At 33.0% G+C, this 19,410-nt stretch overlaps 1 protein-coding gene across 2 annotated transcripts in view; it reads right to left on the bottom strand.

Moving 5' to 3' along the window:
• The window catches only part of LOC128983672 (MMS19 nucleotide excision repair protein homolog), a 147,664-nt gene that overhangs the window by 24,453 nt on the left and 103,801 nt on the right, over window positions 1-19,410 (bottom strand). For both annotated transcript variants that reach the window (XM_054403059.1, XM_054403060.1), the window contains one exon: window positions 5,405-5,541. In XM_054403059.1, coding sequence (XP_054259034.1) covers window positions 5,405-5,541 — 137 coding nt within the window. The remainder of the gene's footprint in view (window positions 1-5,404; window positions 5,542-19,410) is intronic.

The following is a 19,410-nucleotide window of genomic DNA, read 5'->3' as shown; positions in this document are numbered from 1 at the left end:
TTGAGAATATTTCATTCTTTTGTTTGATGTAAATTGAATTAAGAGATAGTAGTTTCAGTTTGTCCTTGTCTTCAACGAATTCTGTCATGGTTAGAAAGTCTTCGAATGTTTGTAACCAGTGCGTCCTTTCCTCTGAGGCAGTTGGAGATTCCGGGTCAATTTGCAATTTGTCTGGTCTAAGGAATTTCTCCATTGTAATGTAGCACTAACTGAGTTTATCAATGAATGAATAAAATTGTTGTAAGAAAGACTTAGGAAACCAAAAGTATGGCTTTTATTCATTCTAAATTACAACCATGTTTTAGTTAAGAACAAATACAATATTTACAAACAAATCAAATAATAAATATTATCCTATACTCTAATACGAGCAATGTTTGCTTGTATGTATGTATGTATGTATGTATGTATGTATGTATGTATGTATGTATGTATGTATGTATGTATGTATGTATGTATGTATGTATGTATGTATGTATGTATGTATGTATGTATGTATGTATGTATGTATGTATGTATGTATGTATGTATGTATGTATGTATGTATGTATGTATGTATGTATGTATGTATGCTTGCTTGCAGAAAGATTTCGAAAACGGCTCCGACGATTTTCTTCATATGTTGTAAATAGTTTATTTTTGGCCTAAAAACGAGTTTACTGCAGTTAGAACTGCCAACAAAAATCTAATTACGTAGAAAAATTAAATTGAAAGTCACATTTTTTTACATTAGTCTTATGGGTTGCTAAGTAACCATGTTGGTTGAATTAAATAACAAGGAAAAAATAAACAAAATACTTGTAAGTTGTAACACATGTGTTCATAAAGGCATCTACCCACAGTATACTAGAAATTACAAAATACAGTACAAAAGCAAAAACATCACTTGTTACTATTGAGCAATGATTATACTGAAGCTTACTGGATACATTGTAGTAAAGGCTAACTTAGCAGTGCGGAGTGTGGGATCTGTTATGAGGATTAGATTAAGCTAGATTTCCCATCCTTATGGAACAGCTGAAGCCATTTTTATTGTTAGTTCTGTCCGGTTTTCTGTAGATGTTGTGATTTGTTTAAAATTTTGTTGTTGTTATTTCAGTAATTTAAAACCTCGTTTAACCAAATAATACTATTAAATCGTAAACGATAACTCGTTCACTATATTACCGTACTATATTACTATATATTACTATCGTTGGCTATATAACCAAACAGTGAGACACAAATAATGAGAAACTAACCCTAAAATAATAGAAACAAATTGTAAACAAAACACTACATCTACAGAAAACCAGAAAGAACTAACTATAAAAGTGGCTTCAGCTGTTCCATAAGGATGGTAAGGTATCTGCAATCCTAAAATGTAGGAAATGGTGAAGGAAATAGTAAAGGTGAGCGGTCCGGAGTATGGGAACTGTTCATGAGGATTAGATTAAGGTTTATGAAATCTTAAAATGCAATGGTAAGGGAGGGAAACAGGTCCGCGACGTAGGAAGAGGTGAATGAAGTAGTAAAGGGGAGCAGTGTTGAGTTTGGGAACTGGAAATCAATTGTAACAGTATGTATGTAATGTATGTATCTGTTGAAATACTGAAGTGCTATGAGAAGGGATGGAAACGTGTCCAAGACATAGAGAATGGTGAAAGAAGTAGTAAATGCTTTTTAGCAGTGCGGAGTGAGGGAAATGTTTGTGGCAATTAGATTAATGTATTTAAAATACTAAAATGCTATGGAAAGAGATGACAACAGGTCCACGACGTAGGAAGTAGTAAAGTTTAGCCTCGCAGAGTGTGGGAACCGTTTGTGGCAGTTAGATTAATGTATCTTTAATACTAGTGCTCCTGGTCGCAAGTTGGCCAAAGATAGAGTAACTTTTATGCTGTGTTGTAATGCTAGTGGCACGCATAAATTAGAATTGCTGGTTATTGGGAAAGCCAAAAAGCCAAGGGCTATCAAAAACACACAGTTGCCAGTTACATACACAAACTCAACAAAGGAATGGATGACAAAAACTCTTTTTTCGGAATGGTTTCATAAGACTTTTGTTCTATCAGTAAAAAAGTTTACAGAAACTGCCTCAAAAAGCCCATTTGTTGCTCGGTAATTGTCTTGGACATCCAGATGAGGATGAGTTAAAAAGTAGGGATGGAAAAATCACTGCTTTATTTTTGCCCCAAATGTAACTCCGATACTCCAGCCCATGGACCAAAATGTGGTCCAAACTATAAAAACAAATTACAAAAAAAACCCTGTTGTACAGTGTTTTGTCAAAAGAGGGGAGTGTTGTTACAGCTCTTAAGGAAACCAACCTGAAAGATGTTGTTTTAGCGAATTTCCCATATAGGGAATAAGCTATTACCGTAGTACTCATGGTAAGACCTGGACGCGGGACCGATTTTTTTTTTCATTTTGAGGTCCCTACAGGCCAAAAACACCACCCGTTCAAATTCATATATATATATATATTTATATATTTTGTTATTGTATACATCAATGAGGGATACTTTAAATGTTACTAAGTAAATCAAAATACCACAGTACCCTAAAAACATTTTATTTTATATTACTTATATGTTTCGGACATTAATGCCATGATCACAGTATAGGTTATGTACTATACTGTGATCATGGCATTAATGTCCGAAACATGTAAGTAATATAAAATAAAATGTTTTTAGGGTGCTGTGGTATTTTGATTTACTTACTTACTTACTGCCCTGGCCATTTGTACCCCAGTCGGTACTTGGCCTCAGCAACACAGCGCCTCCATCCGTCTCTTTCTTCAGCATCCTCCTATCCAATTCCCAGCCGCCTCATGTCTTGTTGCACCTGGTTCCACCATTTAGTCTTTGGTCGTCCCCTGGGTCTTCGTCACTCTAGTGTTCCCCTCAGAATTTTCTTCAGGTTTCTACCTGAACTATTTCTATACTATACTATTTAACTATACTATTTCTCTTATTAGTATGTGTCCTGCCCATTTTAGTCACCTACTTCTTATTTCTCCGATGATGTCTGCATTTTTGTAAATTTCTCTTACTTCCTGGTTGTGCCTCTTCCTCCACTCTCCATTTTCTAGTGTTGGGCATTTCATTTTGATTTACTTAGTAATATTTATAAATATCTATATATATATATATATATATATATATATATATGTGTGTGTGTGTGTCCGTTAGCACGATAACTCGAGCAAAAATGATCCGATTTTGATGAAATTTGGTACAAACGTGTAAACGTACGTTTATTCGAACGAGTTCGCGATCCAGCATGATCGGACCATGGAAACGGGGGTTTACGGGGGGTTTTATGGGGTAAAAATAGGTTTTTCCCATTTTTGACCCAAAAAACATGAAATTTAGCAATTTCTTTCCAAACCATTTTGTAGAGCTTAAAAAAAACAAATAATTTAGTATATTGAAGCGTTATTATGCGCCTAATGGTTACGGAGAAAATTCCAAAAAATTTTTAATTTAAAATTTCCATGTTATTCTTATGGAGAGAATAAGTAAACTCTTGTAGTTTGCTTGTTTATGAACATATTTTGATCAAATTTGGAAAATGTTTTTATTTCTTACTAACTATTAACATTTTACAAAAAAAAACAGTTTTACCCTCCCTGATGCAGCAAACCTAAGTACTTGTTAAACTAATTCTATTTAAATCGGGAATAAATGTTATATTTGTAAGTAGACATTTCAGTGTAAATCAAATCAGTCAAATGGAAATTCGCTTAGTCTGCAGGTTTGCTGCGGCGATGGTATTTAATCTTGCAAGCGCATGGGAAAAACTTGCAACAAAAACAATTGTTTGTTCATGGGCAAAGTTGTGGCCTTCTCTTGATTTATTAGAGGATTACAGAAGACAATAAAAAAAAACGACAGTAACAACAGATACTGAGCTAAATGACTTGAGAGAAGCAATAGCCGAACAATTAGTAGACGATCCAGAAGATCTGACATCAGCCGATGTTACCGCCTGGTTAGACGGAGCAGACGACGAGCAGTGTCATATCATGACAGACGATGAGATCATCGAAGATTTCCTAGACGGCAGTGACGTGGAGGAGGGGGATGAGGAGGGCAGAGTGGACGGAGCCAGTACGTTGACAGCTGCAGCTGCACACACAGTCAACACGGATTCGGCGCTCTGTGCCTACGTAACTGCAATAACTTGGGCGGAAGAAAACGGTGCTTCGGCTTCCGATATTATGACACTAAAGAGGCTCCAGGAAAATGTTTTAAAACTTTCTTTTAATGCAAAGAAGCAGAAAAATATTACAAACTATTTTGCTGTTGTTTAATTAGGTCTTACATGTAAAGTGTACAGTAGGCCTACAGTTCTGTAATTTTCATTTTGTACACGTACAGTATTTAGTGATTATCTTTGTTCATTGTCTGATATTGTACCGTATGGTTGTTTGCTGTTTCATATCACTGTTTCTTTTTCACAATAATACATTAAACAACATTTCATTAGGCCTATACTGTACAGAAATTCAAATGATTGTTATCATAGTTTTCATAAGCAATAAAAATGTTGTTTATTGTAAAACTACTTCAATTTCTGATGCATTTCCACTAATCCGGCATTTTCTATAATCCGGCCCTACTAATCCCCGTATAGGGCCGGATTAACGAGATCCTACTGTATTTACTTGATTCTCAAGCAATATTTTATAGGGAAATTCTTATTCTGACTTGATTAAAAACCCTTATCATTGAAATTACATATTATTTTACTAAAACATTTGTTAAATGGCCTTAAAAGACACAGATAACTATACCAAAGAAGGATTACGAAGTAATCTAGTTTTTACAGAACTAAATAATAATCAGAAATATTAATTTCATTATGAACCATGTTGAAGTTATGCTAGTATAGACTAAGGATTATTAAACAGCAAAACAAATATGTAATATGTAATAGCTATTTACCTTACAAGTTTAGTAAGAGCGTTTTTACATCACGCAGGTGAATGTTGTGCAATTTGTGCATAATTTACCGAAGTGATGTAAACACGCTCTTGCGTAACGTGTAACGTACAAGATTTTACCTGACCCGACAATATACAGGAGGTTACAAACAATATTTTTCATTATCCATTTCACTCATCTCCAAACAGTAACGTTTATTTACAAACAAAAGCTAGGTTAGGAAAATTCTTCAAAACATAACAATAAAATTCAAGGGCACAGCTGATTTCTAGCTGAATTGAACGTGGTTGGCTCCATAGAGGTATATTTTTTAAGTTAAGCACTCAATGTTATTTAAATGGGTTTCATTACATCACCGAGTGAGTTTTTTCAACTTTACATCACTCGAGAAGTAACGAAGTTATATACATCACGCTTGGGATAGGGAAGTTTAACATGGCGGGTTAGGTAAAAGATTAAATGAGTTGTACCTTATCAATCCAGAGACGCATGACTGGATGGTTGCGAATGACTAATGCTTTTGTGATGTAACTGCAAGCACATACTGTAGATTCTTTCTCTGCTTCATAACTGGCTATGATCTGAGAAACTCGGTCTAAAATGACATCTGGAACATCATTACTTTCTAGAGTTTATAAATTTAGTTATAAGTTATAGAATGGTTATGGTTATAGTGTAATATATTTGCACAAGGAGTCTGGATTTTACAGGTATGTCCAACAATGGTTTTGGAAAATGAGTCAAGTGCCTTAATTCCAATATTTCAAATTTCAGTGTCTGCACCATCATAAGCTGGGATGGATTTAATCACAGCCTCCTCTACTACAAGGCCGCGGCAAGCGAAAAGTGGCAACGTCGCATCCGTGTCTTGGTGCGCGGCCGTCTTACCATTACAGTGAATGGAGGAGTCGCGTACTCTACGTACATAATCGCGTTTCTACTACCCTTAATCATTAGTAATGACATTGAACTTGTTACTACAGCATGCCAGATAGATGTGATGTGCCTGGATGCAAGAATAATTACGAAAGCTCAATTAAAAATGAATAATACATACAGTGTTTTAAGATTATAAGTGATCCGCCGCTTAAGCAACAATGGGTTCCTGCTATTCTTCGGTCAAATTAGACATCTTAAAACAATTCTCGTTTTTGTCTAAAACATTTTTACGAATATGAACTTAGATTTGTAAAAAAATGTAAGAATAAGACAATGATTCGTGTAAATATAGACGCGAGAAGCGAGGTTTTAGGTATGAGAATGCCGTACTATTTCCTTATTTATTTGTCTATCTTATTGATAAAAGCTGTTGTTAAATGATTAAAATAACTTAAATAACTAGCACATCGAAGAAATAAACCGGTGTTTCTGTTAAGTAGGCCTACTAGTAAAAAATATGTACCACACCATCTAACAATAAAAGCATCATGGTCTCCGAATCCAGTCTGAATGTTGATGTGATAAAACAAATTCTGTTAATATTGTGGAAATCCATATGGAAGCCTAGCTTCTGAAATCGTTTACAAAATGAAAAAAGTTTTGCTTAGTAATTATTCAAAGAAAATAAATTATTTATAGTCAGTATGCCTTCAAAATGAAAACTTCAAATTTTGTAGTTGCTAACTAATGGTTTCCTCAGGTAGACTAAAACATAACATTCCTATTGAAAATTGAAAATTAATTTTATTTGAACAAATTGTTAGATATTAGTCTTTACAAATCCCAGTCTCTACAAATATTGAAGTGGCAATAAGTTAGTCCTACTGTATTACCATTCTTGGTATAGTAGTTATATTTTGTAAAATTTAAGCCCAGTAGTCTGCCTAGTAGTTTGTACTATGTTGAATAACACATATATATAGACACCATGATATTGTTATATAAAATAGTATAGATTATCAAATTAACAAAGGAAATATGTAAAGTCCATCTACTTCCACATTTATCGTACTTACAATACAATAAATGCAACCAAAAACATCATGTTTGTATTTTTAGCGAATTTCCCATATTGGGAATAAGCTATTACCGTAGTACTCATGGTAAGACCTGGACCCGGGACCGATTTATTTTTTCGTCTTGAGGTCCCTAAGAGGCCAAAAACACCATCCGTTCAAATTCATATATATATATATATATATATATTTATATATATTTATATATATATATATATATATGTGTCCATTAGCACGATAACTCAAGCAAAAATGATCCAATTTTGATGAAATTTGGTACAAACGTGTAAACCTACATTTATTCAAACGAGTTTGCGAACCAGCATGATCGGACTATGGGAACGGGGGTTTATGGGGGGTTTTATGGGGTAAAAATAGGTTTTTCCCATTTTTGACCCTAAAAACACAACATTTTACAATTTATTTCCAAACCATTTTGTAGAGCTTAAAAAAACAAATAATTTAGTATAATGAAGCGTTATTGTGCACCTGATGGTTACGGAGAAAATTCCAAAAATATTTAAATTTAAAATCCCCATCTTATTCTTATGGAGAACTAGCAACAGAGCCCGTTGTGGTTAAATACAACGGTCTCTAGTAAAATAATGGTTGTGAAATCCATACGCCACTTTACTCACAAGTATTAATGGTACAGATTAAGCATATAGCTTTTGAATCGCATACTTAACATAAGGAACTCACTTTAAACACAAATGCAAATTGTGAACAACAACATTTAATCAAAGAAAAATCAATTAAATAACAATATAACAATAAGCTGTTTATTAACACATGTTTCGTATGTTTAGATTATGCATACTGGTAAAACAATTATTGCCATCTATAAAAATTATTGGTTTTTCTTTTCCGAGTCGGATTAAAGGTCTTCTACCCGACCGATTTTCATAATTTTGGCCTTAAACCAAAGGTATGGACGCACAACATATTTGCCATCAATCATCAGCATTCATTTTGACGTATATTTCGAGTTATGCACAAAATGGGTCCCTGTACATTCCTTATGGGAGTTAAATTTGTTTTTTTTTTATTTCGTTTGGCTCTTCTACCAGCTTGATTTTCATAATTTTGGTCTTAAAATAAAGCTATGCAAGCATATATTTGTCATCAAGCATCATAATTAATTTATCTAATGTATTACTCAAAGAAAAAATATATATATATATTTTTTTTTTACTTCAATTAAAGATGTATTCCAGCAGTTCTATTTACATTACCTTATATATTTTGGTCTAAAAACCTTTAGTGAAATATCAGCTTTCATTTGAGCTATTGATTATTAAGATTCAAATCTTAAAATCCTACCTAAAGCACACTGCTGAATCACGAATCAACAATAATTATTATAATCGTTTAGGTAAGCTACTTATCTGCAATCAATGATACGTAACTCAAATTTTATTTAAGTTATTTTATATGTCTTGGTCTTACAATACTTCAAAGGCTTTCACTTGAGATATTGATAGTTTTAATCAGTTGAGTTAAAGATATCCTGAATCGCTCAATCAGAAAACATAAATTTAATTATATCTTTGATTGGAATTTTGTTTTAGATATATTTACTCAATTCTAATTACGTTATTCTATTTGTTTTGACCTAAGAACCTTCAGTGAAATACCAGCTTCCCTTTGAATTATTGATTATTAAGATCGGACATACCTAAAGCACACTGCTGAATCACGAACGACCCAAATTTATCAAAAAAAGGAGTTCTTTATCGTTGATTTATAGTCAAACGGCCTTGCTTGCAACCTCAACAGCAACTGTAAGACTTTGACGGGATTCACCTAGTAAATAAAAAAATCTAACTTTCATAACTATTTGCAATTCTACACGAATTAGGCTTTCCAATGACCTATTAATTAATAAAATCAGTTCAGTAGAACTGTAGATTTAATTGTAAAAAATCTTTAGCTCAGCATTTTCTCACCATTATAAATTGGGAGGTTGCTTAACGTTTTTGCAACTAACTTTTAAATGGTGAGGAAATCGACCAAAGTGGAAGGTAATATTCTGATAGAGAATGAAATTTCCTACAAATTACTATTATGTATTTCTGGGAAATACTCAATAAAGGCAGCCTAAAGTTGGCTACAAAATATTAACTTGGAAATATAAACTTGGGAAAAAAGGCGTTTTAAATGTAATATCGTTTATTTTTATTGTTTTACCTCAAATATGTAATAAAATCAAACTTTCATAATTATTTGCAAATCTACACGAATTAGGCTTTCCAACGACCCATTAATTAACAAAATCGGTCCGGTAGAAGTCTAGATTTAGTTGTACAAAGTTTAACAAAAATATATCTAATTCAGTATTTTCTCACCACTATAAATTTGGAGATCACTTAGATTGTTGCCAATATCTTTTAAATGGAGAGGAAATCGACCAAAGTGGATGTGATATTCTGAAAATTTTATTTGAACAAATTGTTAGATATTAGTCTTTACAAATCCCAGTCTCTACAAATATTGAAGTGGCAATAAGTTAGTCCTACTGTATTACCATTCTTGGTATAGTAGTTATATTTTGTAAAATTTAAGCCCAGTAGTCTGCCTAGTAGTTTGTACTATGTTGAATAACACATATATATAGACACCATGATATTGTTATATAAAATAGTATAGATTATCAAATTAACAAAGGAAATATGTAAAGTCCATCTACTTCCACATTTATCGTACTTACAATACAATAAATGCAACCAAAAACATCATGTTTGTATTTTTAGCGAATTTCCCATATTGGGAATAAGCTATTACCGTAGTACTCATGGTAAGACCTGGACCCGGGACCGATTTATTTTTTCGTCTTGAGGTCCCTAAGAGGCCAAAAACACCATCCGTTCAAATTCATATATATATATATATATATTTATATATATTTATATATATATATATATATGTGTCCATTAGCACGATAACTCAAGCAAAAATGATCCAATTTTGATGAAATTTGGTACAAACGTGTAAACCTACATTTATTCAAACGAGTTTGCGAACCAGCATGATCGGACTATGGGAACGGGGGTTTATGGGGGGTTTTATGGGGTAAAAATAGGTTTTTCCCATTTTTGACCCTAAAAACACAACATTTTACAATTTATTTCCAAACCATTTTGTAGAGCTTAAAAAAACAAATAATTTAGTATAATGAAGCGTTATTGTGCACCTGATGGTTACGGAGAAAATTCCAAAAATATTTAAATTTAAAATCCCCATCTTATTCTTATGGAGAACTAGCAACAGAGCCCGTTGTGGTTAAATACAACGGTCTCTAGTAAAATAATGGTTGTGAAATCCATACGCCACTTTACTCACAAGTATTAATGGTACAGATTAAGCATATAGCTTTTGAATCGCATACTTAACATAAGAAACTCACTTTAAACTAGGGATGGTCAAGTCTCGAAATTTCGGGAAATTTTCGGGAAATTTTAAATCTCGTTACACGAGACGAGATTTCTTTTTGGCCGAGATTTTTATCAAGACGAGAGAAAAAAAAAAAAAAAAAAAAAAAAAAAATTAAAAACGCCTGCAGAAAGTCAATGCAATACCCGCAATACAGGAGCGTGTTGTAGTTGCGTACTTTCTTTGCGAAGGCGTTCTTATTTAAATTATTCTTTAAATGTAAATATTACTTTAATCATTTTAATAATATTACTTTAATAACATTTGAGAAGTTTTGTTAAGTGTAAGCAGTGTGAGGAATGTTTTATTACTATAAAAAGTCAAAACAAGTACCTAACTATTTTATAAAAATTAATATTGCTTTTATGATTTATTTTTTTTTAGGATAAGTTGAACTCTATCCTAACTGATATCACTATGTTTCCTAATCGTAGGCATTTTTAATAAGTTAGGCGTGATTAATAAAAAAAATGTTATGCTGATTTTTTAAAATAAAAGATTGTAAATATTCTTGCCTATTATCATTATTTTTGTATTTAAACAGTCATCTAACAATGTTACAAAATCAGTTAAAAATTTTGAACGTGCATTTCCCTTTGTATATGAGAAGGGAAATCCCGTCTCGATCTCGTCTCGAAATTTTATGAGAAATAAAAAATATCGTCTCGTCTCGTCTCGAACTAAAAATCCAATCTCGTCCATCCCTACTTTAAACACAAATGCAAATTGTGAACAACAACATTTAATCAAAGAAAAATCAATTAAATAACAATATAACAATAAGCTGTTTATTAACACATGTTTCGTATGTTTAGATTATGCATACTGGTAAAACAATTATTGCCATCTATAAAAATTATTGGTTTTTCTTTTCCGAGTCGGATTAAAGGTCTTCTACCCGACCGATTTTCATAATTTTGGCCTTAAACCAAAGGTATGGACGCACAACATATTTGCCATCAATCATCAGCATTCATTTTGACGTATATTTCGAGTTATGCACAAAATGGGTCCCTGTACATTCCTTATGGGAGTTAAATTTGTTTTTTTTTTATTTCGTTTGGCTCTTCTACCAGCTTGATTTTCATAATTTTGGTCTTAAAATAAAGCTATGCAAGCATATATTTGTCATCAAGCATCATAATTAATTTATCTAATGTATTACTCAAAGAAAAAATATATATATATTTTTTTTTTTACTTCAATTAAAGATGTATTCCAGCAGTTCTATTTACATTACCTTATATATTTTGGTCTAAAAACCTTTAGTGAAATATCAGCTTTCATTTGAGCTATTGATTATTAAGATTCAAATCTTAAAATCCTACCTAAAGCACACTGCTGAATCACGAATCAACAATAATTATTATAATCGTTTAGGTAAGCTACTTATCTGCAATCAATGATACGTAACTCAAATTTTATTTAAGTTATTTTATATGTCTTGGTCTTACAATACTTCAAAGGCTTTCACTTGAGATATTGATAGTTTTAATCAGTTGAGTTAAAGATATCCTGAATCGCTCAATCAGAAAACATAAATTTAATTATATCTTTGATTGGAATTTTGTTTTAGATATATTTACTCAATTCTAATTACGTTATTCTATTTGTTTTGACCTAAGAACCTTCAGTGAAATACCAGCTTCCCTTTGAATTATTGATTATTAAGATCGGACATACCTAAAGCACACTGCTGAATCACGAACGACCCAAATTTATCAAAAAAAGGAGTTCTTTATCGTTGATTTATAGTCAAACGGCCTTGCTTGCAACCTCAACAGCAACTGTAAGACTTTGACGGGATTCACCTAGTAAATAAAAAAATCTAACTTTCATAACTATTTGCAATTCTACACGAATTAGGCTTTCCAATGACCTATTAATTAATAAAATCAGTTCAGTAGAACTGTAGATTTAATTGTAAAAAATCTTTAGCTCAGCATTTTCTCACCATTATAAATTGGGAGGTTGCTTAACGTTTTTGCAACTAACTTTTAAATGGTGAGGAAATCGACCAAAGTGGAAGGTAATATTCTGATAGAGAATGAAATTTCCTACAAATTACTATTATGTATTTCTGGGAAATACTCAATAAAGGCAGCCTAAAGTTGGCTACAAAATATTAACTTGGAAATATAAACTTGGGAAAAAAGGCGTTTTAAATGTAATATCGTTTATTTTTATTGTTTTACCTCAAATATGTAATAAAATCAAACTTTCATAATTATTTGCAAATCTACACGAATTAGGCTTTCCAACGACCCATTAATTAACAAAATCGGTCCGGTAGAAGTCTAGATTTAGTTGTACAAAGTTTAACAAAAATATATCTAATTCAGTATTTTCTCACCACTACAAATTTGGAGATCACTTAGATTATTGCCAATATCTTTTAAATGGAGAGGAAATCGACCAAAGTGGATGTGATATTCTGAAAGAGAATAAAATTTAATACAACTACGCATTTCTTGAAAATGCTTAATAAAGGCAGCCAAAAGCTGGCTACAAATAGAAACTTCAAGACAGCAACTTGATTTAATAAAATCCCTTTTTTATAATTATTTGCAAATCTACATGAGTTGGGCTTTCCAAAGACTCATTAATTAACAAAATCGGTCCAGTAGAAGTCTAGATTTAGTTGTACAAAGTTTAACAAAAAAATCCCTAACTCTGTATTTTCTCATTACTATAAATTCGGAGGTTGTTTACCTTTTTTGCAAATAACTTTTAAATGGTTAGGAAATCGACTAAAGTGGAAGGTGATATCCTGAAAGAGAATAAAATTTCCTACAAATTGATACCATACACTTCTTGGAAACAATAAAAAAGGCAGCAAAAAGTCTCACCCAAATAAAAAGTGTGAAAAACACCGTTTTCAATGTATTTCTTATGGAAAACATGTTTTTTGAAATTTTTCACCATAAATCATAACAAAAACAAACTTTCATAATTATTTGCAAATCTACACGAATTAAGCTTTCCAAGGACCCATTAATTAATAAAATCGGTCCAGTAGAACTCTAGATTTAGTTGTACAAAGATTTTCAAAACTGAATTATATATAGAATAGATTTTGATCGAATTTGGAAAATACATTCATTTATTACTAAACTATTAACATAAACAAACCACCTTTTTACCCTCCCTGTTGCAGCAAACCTAAGTACTCGTTAAACTAATTCTATTTAAATAGGGAATAAATATGATATTTTTAAGAAGGCATTTTAATGTGAAATCCTATCAGGCTAATGGAAATTCGCTTAGTCTGCAGGTTTGCTGCAGCTGGGGTATTAGTTTTATACATATTGTGGTATGTTGCAATTTTTCACTAAATAAATAAAACCTAGATTCTAATTTGTCTATTTTACCATACCCTAAAATCCACTAATATATCTAATTTAAATACTTTCATTCAATGATACAGACCAGCAATACTGTCATTGATGTTTATAGCCTAGTACGAGTGTCGGACCCAGGCGGCGGGTGAGTGCGGCGTTGCCAGTTCGAATGTCGCGGCCTTGTATTAGAGGAGGCTGTGATTTAATACAGGAATTTTCTATCTCTTTAAATATAGATTCAATTGATTTTATTTTATTCTTTATGTTGGATAGAAAATGTTCTTTTTTCGTAAGACAGTGTGATGTCTTGGTCGAACTGAATCTTACATGAGGAGTTATTTTTCAATACCTCCTCCTATCTTCAATATCATGACGACTTTGATGAGTAGGAGTAAGGAACTGTTATATGATACCCCCAACATCAGAAGCATTCCATCAACCAACACCTCTCTAGAGTTTTACTTGCAAGTTCAAAGTTGATTAGGAAAAAAATGTACACCCACTGATTGGGGTTGGATGAAAAAAACAATCAACTCTAACAAATAAAAAAAAGTCTAGGACCCCTCATAAGTAAGAAACCTATAGCTACTGATAGCCTATTATCAATGGTTTCATGTTCATGCAAGACATGATGTAAAGATTATTGTGGCTGCAGAAAATCTGGCTTCATATGTCATCCATGTGTGAACATTGCCTATCATTTTTAAATCCATTGCAATATCATGACGACTTTGATGAGAGAGTAGTTAGAGAGAGCTGTTATATGATAGGTAATAATATGCTCAAGACTCTGTTGATAACATACTGTACTGTGATTAAAAAACAATGTTTAATTATTGAACTGTTTTGTCATTGATAATTATTAATACAGATGTTTCATAAGAATAAAAAATAACATCTATATACAGGGTGGCGCAGAGAAATGGGAAATTTTTAAATAATCATAATAAACCAAGAAAATTTTACAATAATATCTTTAATGTTGAAAATGTGTTGGTCAAGTGTGGAAAATACATAAGAAATTTTGGAAATAGGAATAATGTTAAAAATCAAAATTTTTTTTAATCGCATCAGGTAAGTGCTGTCTTTTGGGCCTATTCTTTCAATCAATTTTGAAGACTTAGCATAGTGCGACGCAATGTGTCCTCTGGGATGTTGGCGACGTGTTCTTCGATCTGAGTGTTGAGCTCAGTAAGATTTCTTGGCCTAGTCAGGTACACAACGCTCTTTAGATGTCCCCATAGAAAGAAGTCACACACTGAGAGGTCTGGAGACCGTGGAGGCCAAATGACGTTAGCGTTCCTTGAAATGATGCACTCCTAAAACAAATGTCGCCATGCAGCCATTGACAGATTAGCAGTGTGAGAGGTGGCTCCATCTTGTTGAAACCAGGTTTGCTGGATTTCAATATTTGGAAAGCCTGAAGCCGTGGAGCAAAAAATGTCTCCAGCATATGAATGTAACGTTGAGATGTGACAGTTACAGTGGAACCATCTTCATCATCAAAAAAGTAAGGTCCGATCACACCAAGACAAGACACTGCACACCATACAGTAACTTTGTGACAGTGTAACAGACGTTGATGAAGTGCAGTGGGATTTTGTTGAGCCCAGTAAAGCATGTTCTGCTTATTGACATGACCATTTAAATGAAAGAGACAGACATCCAAACATTTGCAGCTGTTGCACTGTCACCATTTTTGTAGTATGCTCTCACGGCGACTGCACGCTCCGCACCACTCCACTGCTCCATCTCAACTAAATGTCCATTACTACTTGGCGTCATGACTTCCGTTTCTCATTCCTACAAGACATACAGGTGTACCAACAACGACTTCAAAATTTCCCGTTTCTCTGCGCCACCTTGTATATAAAATCTAATGTATGTTTGTTTGTTTGTCCTTTATGGACTCCGAACCCGCTCAACAGATTGTAATGAAACTTTCAGGCATTATTGAGTATTATTCAAGGATGGTTTGTGTGAAGTTTGGTGCAGATCCGTCAAAAGGGCTCCGCCTCAGTGGCTCTGGAGTTTCCCAAGTTAACCTTATGAGTACTCATATTTAAATGGAATTAAAGAATCTTAACAGCTGGTTCAACTAAACAATTTGATTCTGTGATGTTCAATAGCATTAAAAAGTTAATAAATCTACCAACAGGGTGCAGCACTATTATTTTTTTAAATTTATGACAACGTTCAGCTAATTTGCAACCAAAAGGTGAGTGAGTGTAGCAAACGAACTTCAACCTGGAGGCGAGTTAGCGTAGCGAACGAACTTCAACCAGGACGTGATTGAGCTCATCTTGAAAATGAACGAGACATAAAACCACATTAGGACAGGACGACGTCTGTCGGGCCAGCTAGTACATAATAAAATGAGACCCTCGCATACAACAGCAAATGCACAATATTCATTCATAAGTATTCACAACAGTCTGTATATGTACTAAATGAACTACAGAACTTTAAATAGGTTCTATATAAAGCGGTAAATTCAAATACAAGAACCATAATATACGTAAATTTATTGTTTTCATTGTTGCGGCACGTAAAAAAGAGTCCTGTGAGATCAATTTACTGTACTATCTATATTAAGCACTATACGCGAACAAATTGTTACTAACTATATATCATTTTAACGCTTAAATTATGTACTACAACTTTTACATGAAACATTTTGTCGTGTGACATCATATAAAAAATCTACAATGAAAAGATTCATAAAGTTAATCTGTAAAAATAAATTTTTTATGTTTATGTCATTTTTTTGACGAAACTATCAATATTTATTTAGGCTAAAATGGTAAATACACTTTTTGTAGAACATCTTACTGCAAAAAGGATTAACAAAAATTTGCATTGTTATCCTTACCCGTTTTAAAGTTATAGCTAATTTTCTAAGAGACTGTAAATTTATCTAAAAAGGGGGGGTGAGAGGAAAGCACAAGGGGGAGCAGTGGGGACTTTTGGGAAAATACTCATCTCAACATGGTCTAACAGCATAGACAAATCCAGCTTTCCCAAAATTACTTCTGACATAAAACCTATATTGACTGGGCTAACTGCTATGGTAGAGTTTAACTAACCTGGTGATCTTTCTTATTTTTTAAAATTTATTTAATGCTTAGGCCCATATCTAACTTTTATTAAATACATAATACAATCTATTTTGGTCAAGGCCTTTTTTCTCCAAATTGCCTTTCCTTTAACATATAACATTAACATTACTTGTTGACGCCGAACCAGACGATCAGAAGTGTTGTTACTGAATGACACAGAGCCAAAGGACTATAGGAAAATAAAAGAACAAGATACAGATCTGTACACTATTTCAGATATATATTTTCTTTATAACTTATTATGTAAAATACAAAAATAATAAATAACTAAACTAAAACTAGTAACTCTGGATAAATAGTCTTATTTTTTACTTTGTTTTCTTTGCACTGTTGTGTCACGGCTTTTGTCAGTAGATGACTGGCTCCAAGGCGTATAAAAGGTGTGTGCGTAGTGACGTCACGTGCGAGCTGAACGTGTTTTATTTTGCCAAATCATGTTTTTTTGTAATTTCCCAAAGACTTTCGAATGACAATCATTACGTATTAGCATTGAATATATAACACTATTTAGCGTTTTATACATAGTGTTGTATTCAATATTGAATATAGTCATAGTGTTACACAGGATATTCAATGGTGGTAGTATATAACATTTTGATAGTGAGTACATTTTAATCGAAAAACAGTAAATAGTCCAGCATCTATAGGGGGTTGAGTATGCACTGAAAGTGTAACTCTTTTTGATTGTTGTTGGGGGCATCTTGGAGATGACAAAAACCGATGTTGTCGCCCTCCCAGCAGGTGCACAACTTGGGGGGGGGAGGGGGGAAAGGTGCTCTGAGACGCGTTCTAGAAAATCACTCATATCTCGTGAACTAGACACGATAGAAACAAGCTCTAAATGGCATTGTATTACCAACTTCATCCGCTTTAAAAACATATCAAGGAAAAATCCCGTATCTATGATATAATTTGAGTTATTTAAAAATTTATTTAAAAATTTGAATGAAGTTGGTAATACAATGCCGTTTACAGTTTGTTTCTATCGTGTCTAGTTCACGAGATATGAGCGATTTTCTAGAACGCGTCTCAGAGCACCTTTCCCCCCTCCCACCCCAAGTTGTGCACCTGTTGGGAGGGCGACAACATCGGTTATTGTCATCTCCAAGATGCCTCCAACAACAATCAAAAGTCAAAAAGAGTTACACTTTCAGTGCATACTCAACCCCCTATAGATGCTGGACTAAAAGCACTAAATACTGTAATTTATGATTCTACCTTTGAATATTTCAAGCAAAATTTTTAAATTTCAAAAATTGAGGTGATTGGATTGTTTATTGGTTCTAGAGGAACATTATCGAAATTTTTTGTGAACTTTTGGAAACAATATGATTTGGACAGATCCTTTTTGAAAATTATTATTCATGAAACATTAAGAGGTTCATTGGCCATAATGAGAAATCATCTATATGGCAAACATCAAAATTAATTAGTCTTATAGCTGTATAATCCTTAGATATTTTATGTGTACTATTTTTCTGTGTCATTGGCAACCTTATTGTTTAAGGCAGAGGTATTTTTTTTATAAATAAATTCTTTTCTCTTGGCTGCCTATATATGGCAGGTGGCAATATATTTTTAGGTGACCATATACAAATAGTTTTTAATATAACGAGCTGGTGGCCCGTCCTACGTACGGGATTAGAGTTGTCAACTAAAACGGAATAATTCAGAACATCTAGTTTACACGCATAGACACAATTTCTGGCAGTTTTAATGGGGAAGATCACCTTAAAACAAACCTATTAATTCCTATTTATTCCATTCGAATATAGACCTAAAATATGGCGATATGCATTTTAAATCCGATAATTTTACCATAAAACAGCATTTCTGTCGATTTGAAAAATCTTGAAGTGAGTTTGTCGAGCGATTCACACTGGTTTTGAGTAGAGTAGCTACATGCCACCTCTAATTGCATACTGTACTCCTTATGTACTTACCATACCTTATCTTACCTCCGTGACCACTGAAACTTTTATGAGGATTCTCCTCTATCACCTGCCTCTTCAAAATTTAGATCCCAGTCTGAGGATGCATTTCATAACTTGGTATTTCCCGTCTATCGTGTGGTACTCCTTGGAATATACTTTTTAAAAGTTTATGCAGAGCCTGTCCATCCAATCTTTACTTACTTCTGGAAATCATTCCTATATTTGGGTGTTAACACATTTCTCTTAGCTCTCTGTTTTTTTTTTTATTTCGACCTCCGGGCCGTTATCTTGAACTGGTCTGTATATTTTCTCTGCACTTTATTATCTAACCCAGCATTAAGGTTTTTTCGGTTCTTTGGTCAGTGCCCAAGTTTCTGAATCATTAGTACTACGGGGATAGTTGGTATGGTATGAGTCGACTTTGGTTTCTGCTGCAGTTTATTTGACAGTTTTATTATTTGTTTTTACCTACTACACCGAGTTACGCTTTCATTACTAACCAAAATTTTAGTATGCCGACATACTCACATTCAAACATATAGAAAAAGAAGTATCAACACATAAACCACTTATATCTTAAACAATTAAGCGATAAACTGCTGAAAAAATATTTCCCAAATATGAGTTGAAATTTGCAATGCATAAACTAAATACTTACACAGATTGCATTTACGACAAAACTTGATTAAACGCAA

Source organism: Macrosteles quadrilineatus, unplaced genomic scaffold (assembly GCF_028750875.1).
Source record: "Macrosteles quadrilineatus isolate MER2022 unplaced genomic scaffold, UCM_ALF_1.0 Scaffold_1__1_contigs__length_201487025, whole genome shotgun sequence".
NCBI classification, from domain to species: domain Eukaryota; kingdom Metazoa; phylum Arthropoda; class Insecta; order Hemiptera; family Cicadellidae; genus Macrosteles; species Macrosteles quadrilineatus.
The sequence above is the reverse complement of the archived record's forward strand: the minus strand, read 5'-3'. Positions and strand labels throughout refer to the sequence as shown.